An 18,444-nucleotide genomic window follows, 5' to 3' on the forward strand; every position below is an offset into this window, starting at 1 on the left:
TTTACTCTCACAGAAATTTGTTTTTTACGGCAGCAGTACAGTGAAACACATAAAATATACTATAAATTACAATAAATATATATATTTAAAAACTAAGCCATGCCAAAAGGAGAACAAAAATAGTGGGGTGTTCATGGGTTCATTGTCCATTCAGAAATCTGGCAGAGGGTCATAGAGTCATAAAACACCATAGGTCAGAAACAGGCCTTTCAGCCCATCTAGTTAATGCCAAACAATTAAACTGCCTAAGCCCATGAACTTCCATCCAAATCTTAGCCCTCCATACCCCTCCCATCCATGTACTCATCCAAATTACTCTTAAATATTGAAATCTATCCTGCATCCACCACTTGTGCTGGCAGTTCATTCCACACTTTTGAGTAAAGAAAATACCCGTCATGTTCCCCTCAAACATTTCACCTTTTACCCTGAACCCATAACCAGCTGTGCTAGTCTCACCCAGCCACTGTGGGGGGAAAAGCCTGTTTGCACTTACCCTATCTATACCCCTCATAATTTTGTATACCTCTATTAAATCTCCCTTCAATCTAATAACGTTCTAGGCCTGTCAGTATTCAATAGGTTTCAATGATATATCCCCTCATTCTTCTAAATTCCAGTAGGTGCAGGCTCATAGCCGTCAAACGCTCCTCATATGTTACCTCTTTCATTCCTGGTATCGTTCTGATGAGCCTCTTCTGAATCCTCTCCAATGCCTGCACATCCTTTCTTTGATAATGGGCCCAAAACTGCTCACAATACTCCCAAGTGTGGTGTGAGCACTTCAGCATTAAAACCTCAGCATTATATCCACCAAGCCCATCCCCACCTCAAAGCCAACCTTCTAGTGTCTTACTACTTACTGTCCTCTCACTACTGATGTGTGAGATCCTTGTCCTTCTGTGTTGTACCAATTTTGATTTTGTGATTTTTTAAAAAAATCTTGCTAAAGAATCTTACAATTTTTTATAATAAACTTTGTGCTGCCTAAGGTATGAGAAATATGCTGTTACTCCGGATTTTCTTTACTTTTACCCCCTTTGTGAACTACAACTAGAGAGTGCCATTAGAGTGATGCAAAATTGCAAACGTCTAAAATATAAAACTTCTATGCAACAGTGGTGTAGTAGTAAAAGATTTTGGCCAGTGGTTGGATGGTGGAAAATGTAATCTCACATGGCAGTTTCATCATCAATGACTCATCTGCCATGTGTTATTGATGTTTTTTCCTCATCTACTAAACTGAATTGCCTGAAATTAGAACTTTTTTTGCAGTTAGCTGTTGCTTGAAAAGAAAAGCATCAGTGACAATATAATTTGTGTGTGTTACAAATGTTTCTTAATGACATAAACATGGAAAAAGCTCGGAATATTCAACAAGCTGGGAAGTATCTGTGGAGAAAGATTCAGTAAATGTTTCTGATTTCATTTTGTCAGATTTGGAAATGAATGTAGACAAGTCAAGTTTTCAAGTGCAGAAAAATTGCAGTGTTTGCGATGGGTGAGTGAGGAGAGGACAAAAAGGCTTGAAACTAAATTACCAACCAGGTTTTAATGTACTTAACAAAAGTCCAGAGGACTGAAATGAAAAGAAATCTTTTCACTCAAATGGTTGTAAATCTTCGGGATTCTTTTCCCCAAAGGCCTTTGGGGGCTCAAACCTGAGGTTAATCAATTTCACAATACAAAAGAAATCAAGAGATTTAGGGAATGGTGCACAAAAAAGGTATTTGAGACAGGAGATCAACTAAGAACTTGTTGAAGTAATGGAGCAAAATGGCATACTCTTCGATTTATATATTTGTGTAGGAGCTATAAGTACAGAAATGGCAAAAGGAAAGCTGAAAGGTGAAGTAAAATACTGGAAGTGCTTTTTATCTACAATGCTTGGATGGTATGTTGAGTGTGTTGTCTATAATGTAATCAAACGACCATGGTCAGGTAGATGAAAGGGCAAAAGGGTTTTTTTATTGCTTCTGGTGCCCTTTGTGGTGCTTGCTGCATGCACATCAGCTGAAGGAATTTCATTATCTGTCATCTTGAGGACTGTTTCCATGATTGTCAGTCTTTAGGATAGGATTTGTAATGTTCTCAACATAAGCAGCTGCATTTGATGAATGTTGTGTTTTCAGAGAATGGTAGTAAGCATTTGATCAGAGTAACTGGATGTATTTCTCCTTAATTCATACCCACTCACCAAAACAATATCATATGACTTTAATTTTCTTAACAGCTTCATCCCTACTGGGGCATAGGCTGCCCACAGTAGCTCGCCAGCCCTCTGATTAGGGCCAATCAAATCATCTCCTGGTGTCGTCCATCTATATGTTCGACGCAAAGATTTTTCCTCTCCCAGGGATGAGGTCTTTGAAGTTTCTTTTGGTGTTTCTGTAAGCTCTGGCTTTGTACTGTAAAAGGTTGCTAGCCCCATGCCTAACCCTGCTTTTGCAGAAGTGTTGGGACTGTCCATGGTGGAGTTGTTGTAACTATTAGTTGCATTAAATTTTAGGTAAAGGAAGTTTGCAGACTTTCTGCAGATCCTCTTTTATAAATATTGTGGCGAATCTAGCAATTTTGAAAGTCTTTGTGCTTCTTGTGCACAGGAAGTTGACCAGCTCCGGATGGAACGTTTACAAATAGATGAGCAACTTCGGCAGATGGGTGCAGGTTTGAGGACCCCTGCAAACCGCTCTGATAAAGAAAGAGGCTATTCAGCTGACGAGAGCACAAGTTACTTGCGCGGGGGCAGACCTTATGGAAGTCGAGGGCGTGGCAGGCGAGGCCCAGGATATGCATCAGGTATATTCTTAATTTACCCATACCGAGTTACAGAGAAAAATCGCTTTATTCCAACTCTGTTGAAATATTTGTAATTGAGATTTATTGCAATCAAATTTGCTTTTTCAATTTTTAACAGGTTGATTGGAAGTTTTTGAAGTAATTTTTAAAAATTCTCAGGTAAATGGTAATATCTCTTGAATATTTTGAACTACTATTAATAATATCCCCCTCCTTTACTCTCTGTATACCCATAACTGTGTCACCACCCACAGCTCCAATCTGCTGATTAATTTTGCTGACAGTACTACATGGATTGGCCTTATCTCAAATAATAACAAGGCAGCCTACAGAGAAGAAGTCATCACCCTGACACAATGGTGTCAAGAAAACAACCTCTCCCTCAATGTCGCAAAAACGCAGGAGGAATGGAGACAGGCTAATCCCTATTGACATCAATGGATCTGGGGTTGAGAGGGTGGACAGCTTTAAGTTCCTCGGCATACACATTACTGAGGATCTCACGTGGTCTATACATACCTGCTGTTTGGTGAAAAAGGCAGAACAGTGCCTCCTTCACCTCAGATGGTTGAAGAAGTTTGGTGTGGGGCCCCCAGATCCTAAGAACTTTCTACAGGGGCACATTGATCCTGACTGGCTGCATCACTGCCTGGTATGGGAACTATACTTCCCTCAATCGCAGGACTCTGCAGAGAGTGGTGTGGACAGCCCAGCACATCTATAGATGTGAACTTTCCACTATTCAGGACAGTTACAAAGATAGGTGTGTATAAAAGGCCCGAAGAATCATTGGGGACCTGAGTCACCCCAACCACAAACTGTTCCAACTGCTAGCATCTGGGACTCGGTACCGCACTATAAAAGTCAGAATCAACAGGCTCTAGGACAGCTTCTTCCACCAGGCCATCAGACTGATTAATTTATGCTGATACAATTGTATTTCTATGCTATGTTGACTGTCCTTTTGTACATACTATTTATTACAAATTGCTATAAATTGAACAGTTAGACAGATCTAACATAAAGATTTTTACTCATATATGTGAAGGATGTAAGAAATAAAGTTAATTCAATTTGAACAAGGGTGAACTAGTTATCAAAGTTTGTCATTGACACAAAAACATGGGAGTTCAGTTTGTGATGAGGATATTTGGATTGTGCCATAACTTATAGGTAGGTTGGGTTAGAGGGCAAAAGCCTGGCAATGGACTCCGATGTGAGAAATAGGTGTTGCACTTTGGAAAGAAACTAAAGGTAGACTTTTATCTAAATGGAGAGAAACTGCAGTTCAAGTTCAAGTTTAATTATCATTCAGTCCTATATGAATATCCATGAAACTAAACAGCATTGTCCCAGAGCCAAGGTACAAACACAGTACCAAAACTCATACTCAGCACAAGACACATAAGCACATATAAGATAGCAGTAAACATAGTCACACAAAACATATAGCCTGTTCCTGAGTGTCATGTTCTGTAAATTGATGGCAAATTGGTGTTAACAGCAAGAACAAGCAGTTTGCAGACACAGAGGCGCAATCTAGCTTGTCTTCCACTATTTGAACGCGGCACCAATACGAGAGGCCAACCGCCAACCCACTATGAACATCATGCTAACACTGCCTCCGGTGTCTCCTCTCCTGGACTGCTGCAACAGACAAGCCTTCCAATTTTCAATAGGTTTCAATGAGTTTCTCTATCATTCTTCTAAACTCCAGTAGGTTTCTATGTTCTGTGCTGGCAGGTTGTGATGGAAATCAAGTTCTTTTGGGGAAAAAATAGGTGGGAGGAATTTTAAAATGTGGATATATATTGATGTACGTTTTACAGTGTTACATTTGTTTAGGATAAGCTAGAGCAATGTGGGAAGATCTGCCAGCAAGTACATTAAACAATGCCTATTGGCTTCATTATACTTGTTTCATAAGGTTGAGATGTGGCACTTAAAGCTGAGCAGTGATCTGAATCAAATGCTATTTTAGAAATAAGAGTATTGCTTTTTCAATTGCTTATTTTGTTTTCTGTAATATACCTTTTAAATTCCATTGACTGATTTATATTTTCCCCTTCTCGTTGCTAAGGTAACAACTCCGAAGCCTCTAATGCCTCTGAGACAGAATCTGAGCACAGAGATGAGCTAAGTGACTGGTCACTGGCACCAACAGATGAAGAAAGGGAGTCCTATTCACGTCGAGGGGATGGCCGTAGGCGTGGCAATCCTGGGCGTGGCCGTGGGGGAGGTCGCGGTCGTGGGAGTAACAAAAATCTGTCAGCGGTTTCAGGTAAATGGCTACACATGTGTCATTATCCTTTTTGCCCTCCAAGATTTAGAGGCTTTTTGTAGAACAATACTGTTACAGCTCAGGGTGTCGTGGTTTGGAGTTCAGTTCCACTGCCCTCTAAGAAAGCTTGTACATTCCTGCTGTGAGCATATGGGTTTCTCATACAGTCCAAAGACATACCAGTTAGTACGTTAATGCTTATTGTCCTGTTATTTAGCTGGGGTTAAATAGGTGGGTCACTGGGCTGTTCGGCTCATTAGGCCAGAAAGGCCTGCTTCGTGCTGTATCTGTAAATAATAAATAAATAATTCAATAACCATACTGTTTTGTCGTTTTGTAATTTTGCATTATTTAAAACTACATGGATATTGGCATTTTTATGTGCTGATTGCAATATGTGTCATAGTGTGTATAGATTAACAAGTGCTGTTTTTTGACAACTGAAGAGATGAATCATGTTTGTATTGCTGACTAATACTGTCACAATCTACAGATTGAACAGGTTATTGTAATTTTGCTTGTACAGGTGAATAACAGTAATATGTTGAGAACTGAATATTATGTGTGTCTGTGTTCGTACATGTGTTCTTTCAGGCATTCATGCACTGGTCTGCAGTCCCAGTTTAGGATGACTTCAATTTTTTTCGGCTTTTTTGGTGTTTTAGATGAATTCTTGAGGGCAGACATCCGTAAACGCAATTCGTCAAGAGACTCGAAGACTGGGACGACAGACAGCTCGTTGGAGGTAGCCTTTTGGTTATGGTTTTGGCTTGCATTGTTAAGATTTGTCTACGCTGAGGTCTCAATTCAGGAAGATTGTATTTAGCAATTAAATGGGTTTGAAGCTAAGGTTTATCATATTGCCTGACTTCATATACAAAGAAAAAGCTGCACTTTAGCTGATTTGCTACATTAACATTTGTAAATACTAATTAAAATTCTTATCTGGAGTTAATGCATATAGTTCTGGCCACCCATTATTGGAAGAACATTAAATGTGTGGAAACAGTGCAGTAGAGGTTTACCAGGATACTGCCTGGATTAGAGGACGTGTTGTAATGAGAGGTTGAACAAACTTGGGTTGTTTTCTCTGGAGCGCAGAAGTTGCAGGAAGATTTGATAGAGCTTTTATAAAATTATGAGAGGCATAGAGTACACAGACAATCCTTTTTTTCCCCCCAAGGCTGCAGAATCTAATAACAGAAAGTATGCATTTAAGGTGGGGGGCAGAAGGGTAAGTTTCAAGGTGAAGGGCAAATTTTTTTTACACAGAGTGGTAGGTGACTAGAACGCACTGCCTGGGGTGGTGATACTTTTGGTTAGGTGCATGAATGTGAGGGCAATGGAGAGATCTGGATATTGTGTAGGCATAAGGGATTAATTTAATTGGTCATTTGATTACTAATTTACTTGGTTTGGCACAATGTTGTGGGCCGGAGGACCAGTTCCTGTGATGTACTGTTCTATGAAATTCTAAATAAATCCCAGATTTTGGTATTGTAGATCAAAGTGACATAAAGGTATATATCTTTATTACCTAAAGTATAGGTATATTGTCACAAGACCTATTTATAAATCTTAAGATATTGTAAAAGAGGCATTTGAGTTGTCTGCTGCTGATGGTTTGTATTTTAGAATGTGGAACCACTCAGCTGTGCAAGAATAGTTATCTTACAGCATTGTCCATCTACCTGCTTACCAGAATAGAAATTAATGATCAGATCAAATGCATATATGGCTAGAGAAAGACTGCAAATAAGAAAGCTTTAAATTTATGATACTTTGGAATGTTTCTGTGGTACGTGAAACCTGTACAAGTTATAAACACACTCTCAGGTTGGAGAAACAACAAGCCATCTGTCCCCTTCCCTGTGCTTCAATTCCCCACTCTTGGCCTCATGCTTCTTCTCCTCACCTGCCTATCACCTCCCCCAGTGCCCCTCCTTCCCTTTCTCCCATGATCCACTTTCCTCTCCTATCAGATTCTTTTCCTCCTCCAGTCTTACCTTTTCCACCTACCAGTTTCTTACAAACCCCATTTCCAGAAAAGTTGGGATATTTTCCAAAATGCAATAAAAACAAAAATCTGTGATATGTTGATTCATGTGAACCTTTACTTAACTGACAAAAGTACAAAGAAAAGATTTTCAATAGTTTTACTGACCAACTTAATTGTATTTTGTAAATATACACAAATTTAGAATTTGATGGCTGCAACACACTCAACAAAAGTTGGGACAGAGGCATGTTTACTATTGTGTTACATCGCCTTTCCTTTTAATAACACTTTTTAATAGTTTTGGAACTGAGGATATTAATTGCAAATTTGCAATTGGAAATTTTGTCCATTCTTGTTTGATATAAGACTTCAGATGCTCAACAGACCGTGGTCTCCGTTGTCTGATTCTCCTCTTCATGATGCGCCAATTTTTAATTGAAGATGGATCTGGACTGGCAGCAGACCAGTCAAGCACACGCACTCTGTGTCTACAAAGCCACGCTGTTGTAGCCTGTGCATAATGTGGTCTTGCATTGTCCTGCTGAAATAAGCATGGACGTCCCGGGAAGAGACGTTGCCTTGATGGCAACATATGTCTCTCTAAAATCCTAATATACGCCTCAGAGTCAATGGTATCTTCATATACATGCAACTCACCCATGCCATGGGCACTGATGCACCCCCATCCCATCACAGATGCTGGCTTTTGCACCTTTCACAGATAACAATCAGGATTGTCGTTTTCATCTTTGGCACGGAGAACTCGACGCCCGTTTTTTTCCGAAAACTAACTGAAATGTGAACTCATCTGACCACAGCACACGGTTCCACAGTCTTTCGGTCCATCTGAGATGAGCTCGGGCCCAGAGAACTCGCCGGCGTTTCTGCATAGAGTTGATGTATGGCTTCCTCCTTGCGTAATACATTTTCAAGTTGCAATCCAGTTTCTGGATGCAGCGACGGACTGTGTTAAGTGACAATGGTTTTCCAAAGTACTTCCGAGCCCAGGTGGCTATAATTGTCACAGTAGCATGACGGTTTCTTAGGCAGTGCCGCCTGAGGGCCCGAAGATCACGCGCATCCAACAGTGGTTTCCGACCTTGCCCTTTACACACTGAGATGTCTCCGAATTCTCTGAATCTTTTCACAATATTATGTACTGTAGATGTTGAAAGACCTAAATTCTCTGCAATCTTGTGTTGGGAAATGTTCCTTTCGAACTGACTAACAATTCTCTCACAAATTTTGGCACAAAGGGGTGAGCCACGACCCATCCTTGCTTGCAAAGACTGAGCCTTTGATGGATGCTACTTTTATACCCAGTCATGATACCTTACCTGTTACCAATTAGCCTGCTTAATGTGGAGTCTTCCAAACTGGTGTTACTTGAATATTCTGTGCACTTTTCAATCTTATTTTAACTCTGTCCAAACTTTTGTTGAGTGTGTTGCAGCCATCAAATTCTAAATTTGTGTATATTTACAAAATACAATTAAGTTGGTCAGTAAAACTATTGAAAATCTTTTCTTTGTACTTTTGTCAGTTAAATAAAGGTTCACGTTAATTAACGTATCACAGATTTTTGTTTTTATTGCATTTTGGAAAATATCCCAACTTTTCTGGAAATGGGGTTTGTACTTCAACCCTCCTCCCCCACCCACTCAGCTTCACCTACCACCTTCTGGCTGTACTTCTTCCTTTCCCACAACCACCTTATTCTGTTATCTTCCCCCTTCATTTACAGTACTAATATAGGGTCTCAGCCTGAAATGTCGACTGTTTGTTCTTTGCTCTGGAGGCCTCCTGATCTGCTGAGTTCCTCCAGCATTTTGTGTGTGTTGACCTATACACTGCACAAGCACTTGGACGCCATTATCCTCACTGGAGGTTTGATGGTTTTCAACTATATTGAGAGAATAAGAAATAGGAGCAATATTAGGCCATTTGGCCCATTGAGTTTGCTCCACTATTTCATCATGGCTGATCTTTTTTCCTTCCTTTATTATTTTTATTTGCGCAATTTGACGTCTTTTTTACATTGGTAGTTTGTCAGTCCTTGTGTATGTATAGTTTTTTCATAAATTGTATTTTATTTTCCTATAAATGCCCACAAGAAAATGAATCTCAAGGTAGTTTTGGTAACATATATGTACTTTGATAATAAATTTACTTGGACTTTGACGCTGGTGGAAATCATTTGTTCACTTCCAAATAATAATTGTGATGTAGAGCTTGTATGAGTAAGAAAAATGGCCACTGCCGGTAACTAGTGCTGTTCTGCAGGGGTTAGTGTTGGGATTACTTCTTTTCATGTTATATGTTAACGATTTGGATGGCGGAATTGACGGCTTTGTGGCCAAATTACAGAGATAGGTGGAGGGGCAGATAGTGTTAAAGAAGCAGGGAGTCCTGGAGTAGGACGTAGATAGATTGGGAGGCTGGACAAAGGGAATATCGTTTAGAGAGGTGTATGATGATGCATTTTCTTTGAAGGAATAAAGGCATAGATTATTTTCTATGTACCTAGGCTTGATTCTGGCATCCAATGTCACCTGTGTGTTTACAAGGTGGCTCTGTGGATGTATGCTCCAGTTTCCTTTCACATCCCAAACATGCTGGTAGATTAATTGGGAGCAGTGCATTTCTCCTAGTCTAGGCGGTTTTCAGGTGGAATTGATGGACATACAGGAGAAGTGATTTACAAGGGAATAAGTGAATCTGTAGGACTGACGGGATTGCATTCAGAGCTAGCATCGATGCAACAGGTTTAAATTCCTTTGTTAGGACATATTAGTGAAGAAATGCAACATGAAAAGTTTATGAACTGAAGAATGATAGATTCCAAAGACCTGATAATTAACATCCCAGTGTTTTGAGAAACCCGACAATAGAGAGTGTGTGCTCTATATCATTTTCCTAAATCTGTATATTGTAGTATGTTTCCTGTGGATTGAAGAGTAGCAAATATGACTGTACTTTTTAAGAGTGGGAAAGAAAAGGGAATCGCTGATGTATAAACTTGGCATTGGTAGTGAGGAAATCGCAAGAAATAATAAATGATGTGATATCAGAATATTTATAAAATAGAAAAGTGATTGAGCAGAGTAAGAAAAGGAAATTCTGTGATTAACTCCATGGAGGTCTTTAGGATGAAACCTTTATGACAGGGGTTCCCAATCATTTTTATGCCACGTAGAATTGGGAATAATTATAATAAGTTATTTATAGAGTTAATTTTCAAGTTCATTTTCCTTTGTATGCAGATCTAATTACATGAAATCTCTGCTTGAGTAAATTAAAAGAATTATATAATTAATCCTTGATTCTTAGTCAATGACTAGTTCTGCCACCTCCAACCCTTGTTAAGTGTCATAACTAACATTCGGAGGAGGTGAGCAAGTGCCAGCCCATTTCCTGATAGGGTTTGGCTACAGGATTCTGGTTAGTATTCATGACTCATTTATGGATTTTGACTGCCTATAGGAATACTGGTGCCCTGACTGGAATTTGGGAGTATAGTGTGTTGCTTAACTGTTACTGATTAAGGTGTGATGTAATAGGCTTGCATTCAAGAAAGCATCATCTACAGGCCAAAAGTGCTTGAATATGCTGCCAGAGGAAGTGGTAGAGGTGGGTACAATTGCATTATTTAAAAGGCATTTGGATTGGAAAGTTTTAGAAGGATTAGGATTTTATTTCCTGGAGCATAGGAGACTGAGGGGAGACTTGATAGAAATATACAAAATTATGAGATTGGATAAATACAAGCAAGTGGAAAAACACTGAGGTTATGTGGGACTAGAACTAGAAGTCACAGGTTTTGGGTGAAAGGTGAAATATTTAAGGAGAACCTGAGAGGGGACTACTTCACTCAGAGGGTGGTGAGAGTGTAGAATGAGCTACCCAACAGAAATGATAGATCTGGGTTCTTTGCCTCATTTAAGAGAAATTTGACTGTCTATCTGGATGAGAGGGCTGTGGTCTGGGTACAGGTAGATGGGGCTAGGCCTATGGCCGGAGGGTCTGTTTCTGAGTCTGATGCTCTATGGCCATAAGGGAAACTTGCTCATCCTACAACTTAACATTTCCTCTAGTATTCACAAAAACATCTAATGTTGCCAAACACTTGTTCACAACTGTGCAAGCATTTTCCCTAGCTATTTATATGGTAGTTGGTGGAGAGACCGATGGTTTCAATGTTTGATCTGGTTACATCATTTTGTGACAGTATATGGTAAAGATCCATTCTGGTTATGTAGCTTATTTGTTCTAATCTATGGGGGGGAAATGTTTTGCTCCACCGGTTTTCTATTAAAGCTGGTAGGTAATGGAGGGCTAACAACCATTAACAAAATGAATTTGACTTTCTATTGGTCGAGGTTGAAGATGAATGTTGCATCCTAGCTGTCGGTTGATGTATAAGCCATTACTTTAGCCAGGACAGTTAGATATACAGTGCAAGCTGTTGCCTATGTAGCTGGCTCCCCCTCTCCATGCAGCTGATGAATCCAAAGGAACAGCAGAGTCTGGTACAGTTTGGTACCAGTAGCATCACAGCAATTGCCAGCCAGTGTTGAACTCAAGCCCTAAGGAGCCTTAGAGACTGCTGCTCCTGATTTTTGCTTGAGGTTTATTCCTAAATACTTCCCCATGAATGGGTATAGCCAAAAGCCAGCAGAAATTTGAGATCTAGCACTTTCCTTCTAGATGAGCTACCAACCATGGCTGATGAGCCCCATCTGCCCAAAGCATCTGGGTTAAGGCATCAGTAATCCAACTTTGCCCCTGCTCCTGTCAGTTGAAACAGTTCTGCTAGGCTTAGTTGCTTAGCAACACGTGAATGCTAGGAGCTGGACATCATTGTCAGAGGCTACTTGAGACACTTGCCATTGGGAGCATTCAACCTCCCCTAGCTATAACAACATAAAAACATAGAAAACGTACAGCACAATACAGGCCCTTTGGCCCACAAAGTTGTGCCGACCATGTCCCTACCTTAGAAATTACTAGGGTTACCCGTAGCCCTCTATTTTTCTAAGCTCCATGTACCTATCCAAAAGTCTCTCAAAAGACCCTATCATATCTGCCTCCACCACAGTTGCTGGCAGCCCATTCCACGCACTCACCACTCTGCGTAAAAAAAAAACTAACTAACTTACCCCTGACATCTGCTCTGTACCTACTCCCCAGCACCTTAAACCTGTGTCCTCTTGTGGCAACCATTTTAGCCCTGGGGAAAAAGCCTCTGACTATCCACACGATCATCGCGTCTCATCATCTTATACAACTCTATCAATTCACCTCTCATCCTCTGTTGCTCCAAGGAGAAAACCTGTCTACCTGTCTTCATAATCTTTGTCTTCAAAATCTAGTCAGGCGGAAGAAGACAGCATACATGAGGTTTAGGAAGCAAGGATCAGATGGGTCTATTGAGGAATATAGAGTAGCAAGAAAGGAGCTTAAGAAGGGGCTGAGAAGAGCAAGAAGGGGGGCATGAGAAGGCCTTGGCGAGTATGGTAAAGGAAAACCCCAAGGCATTCTTCAATTATGTGAAGAACAAAAGGATGACAGGAGTGAAGGTAGGACCGATTAGAGATAAAAGTGGGAAGATGTGTGGAGGCTGTGGAAGTGAGCGAGGTCCTCAATGAATACTTCTCTTCGGTATTCACCACTGAGAGAGAACTTGATGACGGTGAGGACAATATGAGTGAGGTTGATGTTCTGGAGCATGTTGATATTAAGGGAGAGGAGGTGTTGGAGTTGTTAAAATACATTAGGACGGATAAGTCCCCGGGGCCTGATGGAATATTCCCCAGGCTGCTCCACGAGGCAAGGGAAGAGATTGCTGAACCTCTGGCTAGGATCTTTATGTCCTCGTTGTCCACGGGAATGGTACCGGAGGATTGGAGGAAGGCGAATGTTGTCCCCTTGTTCAAAAAAGGTAGTAGGGATAGTCCAGGTAATTATAGACCAGTGGGCCTTATGTTTGTGGTGGGAAAGCTGTTGGAAAAGATTCTTAGAGATAGGATCTATAGGCATTTAGAGAATCATGGTCTGATCAGGGACAGTCAGCTTGGCTTTGTGAAGGGCAGATCATGCCTAACAAGCCTGATAGAGTTCTTTGAGGAGATGACCAGGCATATAGATGAGGGTAGTGCAGTGGATGTGATCTACATGGATTTTTGTAACGTATTTGACAAGGTTCCACACAGTAGGCTTATTCAGAAAGTCAGAAGGCATGGGATCCAGGGAAGTTTGGCCAGGTGGATTCAGAATTGGCTTGCCTGCAGAAGGCAGAGGGTCGTGGTGGAGGGAGTACATTCAGATTGGAGGGTTGTGACTAGTGGTGTCCCACAAGGATCTGTTCTGGAACCTCTACTTTTTGTGATTTTTATTAACGACCTGGATGTGGGGGTAGAAGGGTGGGTTGGCAAGTTTGCAGACGACACAAAAGTTGGTGGTGTTGTAGATAGTGTAGAGGATTGTCAAAGATTGCAGAGAGACATTGATAGGATGTAGAAGTGGGCTGAGAAGTGGCAGATGGAGTTCAACCCGGAGAAGTGTGAGGTGGTACACTTTGGAAGGACAAACTCCAAAGCAGAGTATAAAGTAAATGGCAGGATACTTGGTAGTGTGGAGGAGCAGAGGGATCTGGGGGTACATGTCCACAGATCCCTGAAAGTTGCCTCACAGGTAGATAGGGTAATTAAGAAAGCTTATGGGGTGTTAGCTTTCATAAGTCGAGGGATAGAGTTTAAGAGACGTGATGTAATGATGCAGCTCTATAAAACTCTAGTTAGGCCATGCTTGGACTATTGTGTCCAGTTCTGGTCACCTCATTATAGGAAAGATGTGGAAGCATTGGAAAGGGTACAGAGGAAATTTACCAGGATGCTGCCTGGTTTAGAGAGTATGGATTATGATCAGAGATTAAGGGAGCTAGGGCTTTACTCTTTGGAGAGAAGGAGGATGAGAGGAGACATGATAGAGGTGTACAAGATATTAAGAGGAATAGACAGAGTGGACAGCCAGCGCCTCTTCCCCCAGGGCACCACTGCTCAGTACAAGAGGACATGGCTTTAAGGTAAGGGGAGGGAAGTTCAAGGGGGATATTCGAGGAAGGTTTTTCACTCAGAGTGGTTGGTGTGTGGAATGCACTGCCTCAGTCAGTGGTGGAGGTAGATACACTAGTGAAGTTTAAGAGACTACTAGACAGGTATATGGAGGAATTTAAGGTGGGGGGTTATATGGGAGGCAGGGTTTGAGGGTCAGCACAACATTGTGGGCCGAAGGGCCTGTACTGTGCTGTATTATTCTATGTTTTATAAGGCATGCTCCCTAATCCAGGCAACATCCTTGTAAATCTCCTCTGCACCTTTTCTATGGTTTCCATGTCATTTCTGTAGTGAGGCGACCAGAACTCAGTAGAATACTCCAAGTGGGGTCTGACCGGGGTCCTATATAGCTGTAACATTACCTCTCAGCTCCTAAGGAACCTTAAGGAACCATCAAGATCAATATGGTTATACAATATAGATTAATGTCTGAAAGGTTATAAATGGGTATATTTCAAACTGAGAATCCTTTACACCAAATGATTATTTCTTTTTACTATATACTTTTTCTTAAAACATTGATTCATAGGATTTTGGAACACTGCCATTTGATTTGCTTTCAAATAAGTTATTTTATTTATTCAAATGTATTTGGATTATATAACATGCTTTCACTGGGCAATAACACTGGTATTTACTTTTTAAGTATCTTTAATCTTATGTTTAGCTTATGCTTGCGAAGAACATTTGACACTTGTTTGAACTTTATTACTGCACACATTTTAAAACATGTTACCTTTCTCCCTTTTTTAGTATTTTACTGGCCCTACTAAGATTAGGCCACAATATGGGGAATCAGAGGTAGGTCTCAAGTCCAAGATCAACTTTAATTGTCATTCAATTATACATAAATGAAACAGCATTGCTACAGGTCCAAGGTACAAAACTCAATACCTGGAGCCACGCACAGCACAAGGCACATATAAGATAGCCATAAAATATGTAGTCATATATGTTTTTTGTATGCCCATTTCCCTGAGTGTCATGTCCTGTAAACTGAAAGTGCGTGGATGTTGTCGGCAAGAACGAACACACAGCAACCACAGACAAAAGCAGTCCGGCTTGTCTTACACTGAGTGAACACTGGAGGGCAGTGCCGACAGGAGGGGTTAGACCCCAACCCAGCATGGACACCCAAACACTGGAGGGCAGTATCAGCAATGTGCCACGTTCTAGTGCTGCACAAGTGTGCTTTTGTAGCACTTTTTGAAATTATTTTGTCAAGATGAGTCATTGCTAGAACGATTAATACACAGGAGCACAGGTTGGAGGGATGATTAAAGACATGAATTTGTGGAGGTTTGTAAGTCTGAGGAAGTAATAATTAACTGATGTAGGAAGCTCTCTTAAAGGCTTCCCTGCTGTTAATGGAGTGAGTAGGAGGCATACAAGGATCTCCTAAAGCAGGCAGCAATTAGAAAAGTAGATTTTGATGGAGACGGGAGAGGGGCCCTGGTGAAGTTTTTGTATTAGGCTACATGTGACCTCAACAAATATGAGGATCGTGGGTTTTGTCAGGTTTTATTTAAAGCAGGGCTTCTTAACCTAGGGTCCACAGACCTTTCGGGGGGGGGGGGGGGGGGTTCTGTGAACGATGGGAAAATATTTTCATCTTTATTTTCACTAACCTCTAACTGAAATGTAGCATTTCCTTCAACTGAATTTCGACGACAAACCACAATAGTATTAGCAGTACCATCCCACAGTTTAATTAATGTTCTATTCAAATTAACAGAACAGTCGTCACACAGATGTCTTTAAAAAATAAAATTTAGTTTTAACTTGCCTGTATTTTAAATGTTTAGTTATTTAATGTGTTAATAAAAAAGTACGTATATTATATTTATATCACAAATTTATAAACGTATGTTCATTGGCTTCACCAGACTGCTAAAGGGGTCCATGGCATAAAAGAAAAGTTAAGAACCCCTGATTTAAATGATCAGGAGCTTTGAGGGGAAAAGCAGAGAAGTTGCGATGAGCCAAAATGGCAAGGCTTTAATAAAATCTTCAACAGAAAGCAAGAAAATATGAGTGACTGCATCATCAGATTTTTCTCATATATCATTAAGGTTGATCAGTTATGTTAAAGTTATGCAGCTAATTTCATTCAGCATAAATGTTTTACTTACAATGTAAACTCCAGTGATCTGATTTTTGGTGAACATTCTGTGTAATGCTTGCAGTATTTAGTCTTTCAACGCTTGCTGATTTGTTTCAGATCAGAACTGACAGCAATAACGAGAGGGGTATCATGATGAAAGCTTCACACAGCCCGAACGTCTTTGGTGAGAGCACTCGGCAACGCGTAGGCAAGGAGCGCGCTCCAAAGAAAGAGAAGCCAGAGACTTCTGCTGACAACCAACAAGTGATGGTGAATGGAGTATCTTAAAGCGCATACCTGTAGAGTGATGTTCTCTCTTAATTTCCTTTCATTAACCATACAAACCAGATGCTTACATGTCACTTAGAGAACCCTATTAGGCCAAAGACATAAAACTCATTGTGCATAACTGATGCACACAGTCCACTTTTGTCTTTAAGTAGGCAAGTGGAAAAGTTTGTGAAGTAACCATCTTCATTTCACTTAGCAAACTCCTTTTTGAAAAAAAAGTATATTGTTTGATCTGTGCCTTCAATATAACTTGCCAGAAGGGGATAACCTTACTATAGTTGCAGAAATCAGGGAAGCTAAATGAGCAGAAGACAGTAACAATGTAAAATACATGTATGTAGATAAAGTGTGGTTAAATACCGGGGAACCTTTACAGAAGAATGCATGCTTTTCATGATTTTCCTTATATATGCATCTAGCTGAACAGTAAAGGATCGGAAATCCTTGCACTGAAGTTTGTATGGCATTGATTGGTCAGTGTGGGAGGGCACTTTTTTTCTTTACACCTTGGCATTTGATGTACAAGGGTAAATGTAAAGAATTAAATAGTGTATTGTTTGAAAGGCATATAATGCCTGGAGATTGTTGCCAAACGGATGATTTGTAGTTATTTATTTTTGGGTATGTACAGTATTGGGGAGGGGAAAAGCTTTGTTTATGTACCTGTCCACTATGGGCTCTTGTGTTAAACTTAGTATAGATTAACAAAGGTAGATTGACCTTACAGTGTATGATCTGCAACGGGGCAATATTTTTCTCTGTACATAGTAGTGAAAACAATTTGGTTTTATGTTGATATTGTTCGGTTGAAGTGCAATATATTTTGTATGCAAGCAGTTTCAATTAATAAAGTTTGATCTTCCTCTGCTGACTGTAGGTTATGTTACTTCTGTCTGATTTACTACCTGACTTACTGTGATTTACTGATTTTCTGACAGGATACGTTGCTTCTGTCTGATATCCTTTAGTCACAGGTTCAGAGTTGGAGATCAGTTTTAATTTTTTTGATTTAGCTAAATTAATCCAACAAAAAATTTAGCTGGTTAATAGCCTTCTTCGTAGAGTTTCCCTAGTAAAATTAATGAAATATTATGTACTGTTATAAAAATTGACAAGGTATGTCAGTGTGCAGCATAAAAAATTTGCCATGTTTTCTATCCCATTTCTTTCCCCGGTGTCTCTTTAATTAATTGTACATGAATCAGCATATGGTACGAGGAGCCTATACTACTATTGAGGTGAGCTGGGAGGTAAATTGTTGTTTGCAACTGAAAACATCTGACTTAATGAAAAGATAATCAACCAGCAACAAACAATCTGCTAGAACAACTCATCGGGTCGAGCAGCAGGTTGTAGCTACAGATTGTAGCACCTGTACTCTCCTGTGCTTTCTTAGATAATCAACCAGGTTTTGTTGACAAAATGAATGGGGTCTGAACGATGTGCAGAATTGCGAATGCTCAGGTTGGTCAATGCTTGGCAGCAAAGAAGAGGTACCTTATAATTGGAATCAATTTTGTGAAAACGGAAAGCAGGAAAAGGGTAATAAACTGGCATCAAGATCGATGTTACATCATGGGTCAAATGGTAACATAGTGGTTAGCCCAACGTTTTATAGTATCAGTGACTTGATTTCCTTCCCACCACTGTCTTAACGAGCTTGTACATTCTCCCCATGACCACAGAGGTTTCCTCCGGGTGCTCCAGTTTCCTGCCCCATTTCAAAGGTTAGTAGGTTAATTGGTCATTGCAAATTGTCCGGTAATTAAGCTATAGTTAAATTGGGGGTTGCTGGGTAGTGTGACTCAAAAGGGCCGGAAGGGCCTATAACCTGCTGTATCTCAATAAATAAATG

At 40.3% G+C, this 18,444-nt stretch overlaps 1 protein-coding gene across 5 annotated transcripts in view; it reads left to right on the forward strand.

The window, feature by feature from the left end:
* fmr1 (fragile X messenger ribonucleoprotein 1) overlaps positions 1-17,460 on the forward strand; it is a 96,917-nt gene extending 79,457 nt beyond the window's left edge. For 2 of the 5 annotated variants that reach the window (XM_073057775.1, XM_073057779.1), the window contains 5 exons: positions 2,604-2,799; positions 4,880-5,080; positions 5,746-5,825; positions 14,948-14,995; positions 16,416-17,460. In XM_073057775.1, the coding sequence (XP_072913876.1) occupies positions 2,604-2,799; positions 4,880-5,080; positions 5,746-5,825; positions 14,948-14,995; positions 16,416-16,586 (696 nt within the window). In that variant the 3' untranslated portion in view covers positions 16,587-17,460. The remainder of the gene's footprint in view (positions 1-2,603; positions 2,800-4,879; positions 5,081-5,745; positions 5,826-14,947; positions 14,996-16,415) is intronic. The other 3 variants (XM_073057777.1, XM_073057776.1, XM_073057778.1) reach the window with 3 other exon arrangements.
* The last annotated feature ends 984 nt before the right edge of the window (positions 17,461-18,444 follow it).

Source organism: Hemitrygon akajei, chromosome 10, assembly GCF_048418815.1.
Source record: "Hemitrygon akajei chromosome 10, sHemAka1.3, whole genome shotgun sequence".
In the NCBI taxonomy this organism is placed as follows: Eukaryota; Metazoa; Chordata; class Chondrichthyes; order Myliobatiformes; family Dasyatidae; genus Hemitrygon; species Hemitrygon akajei.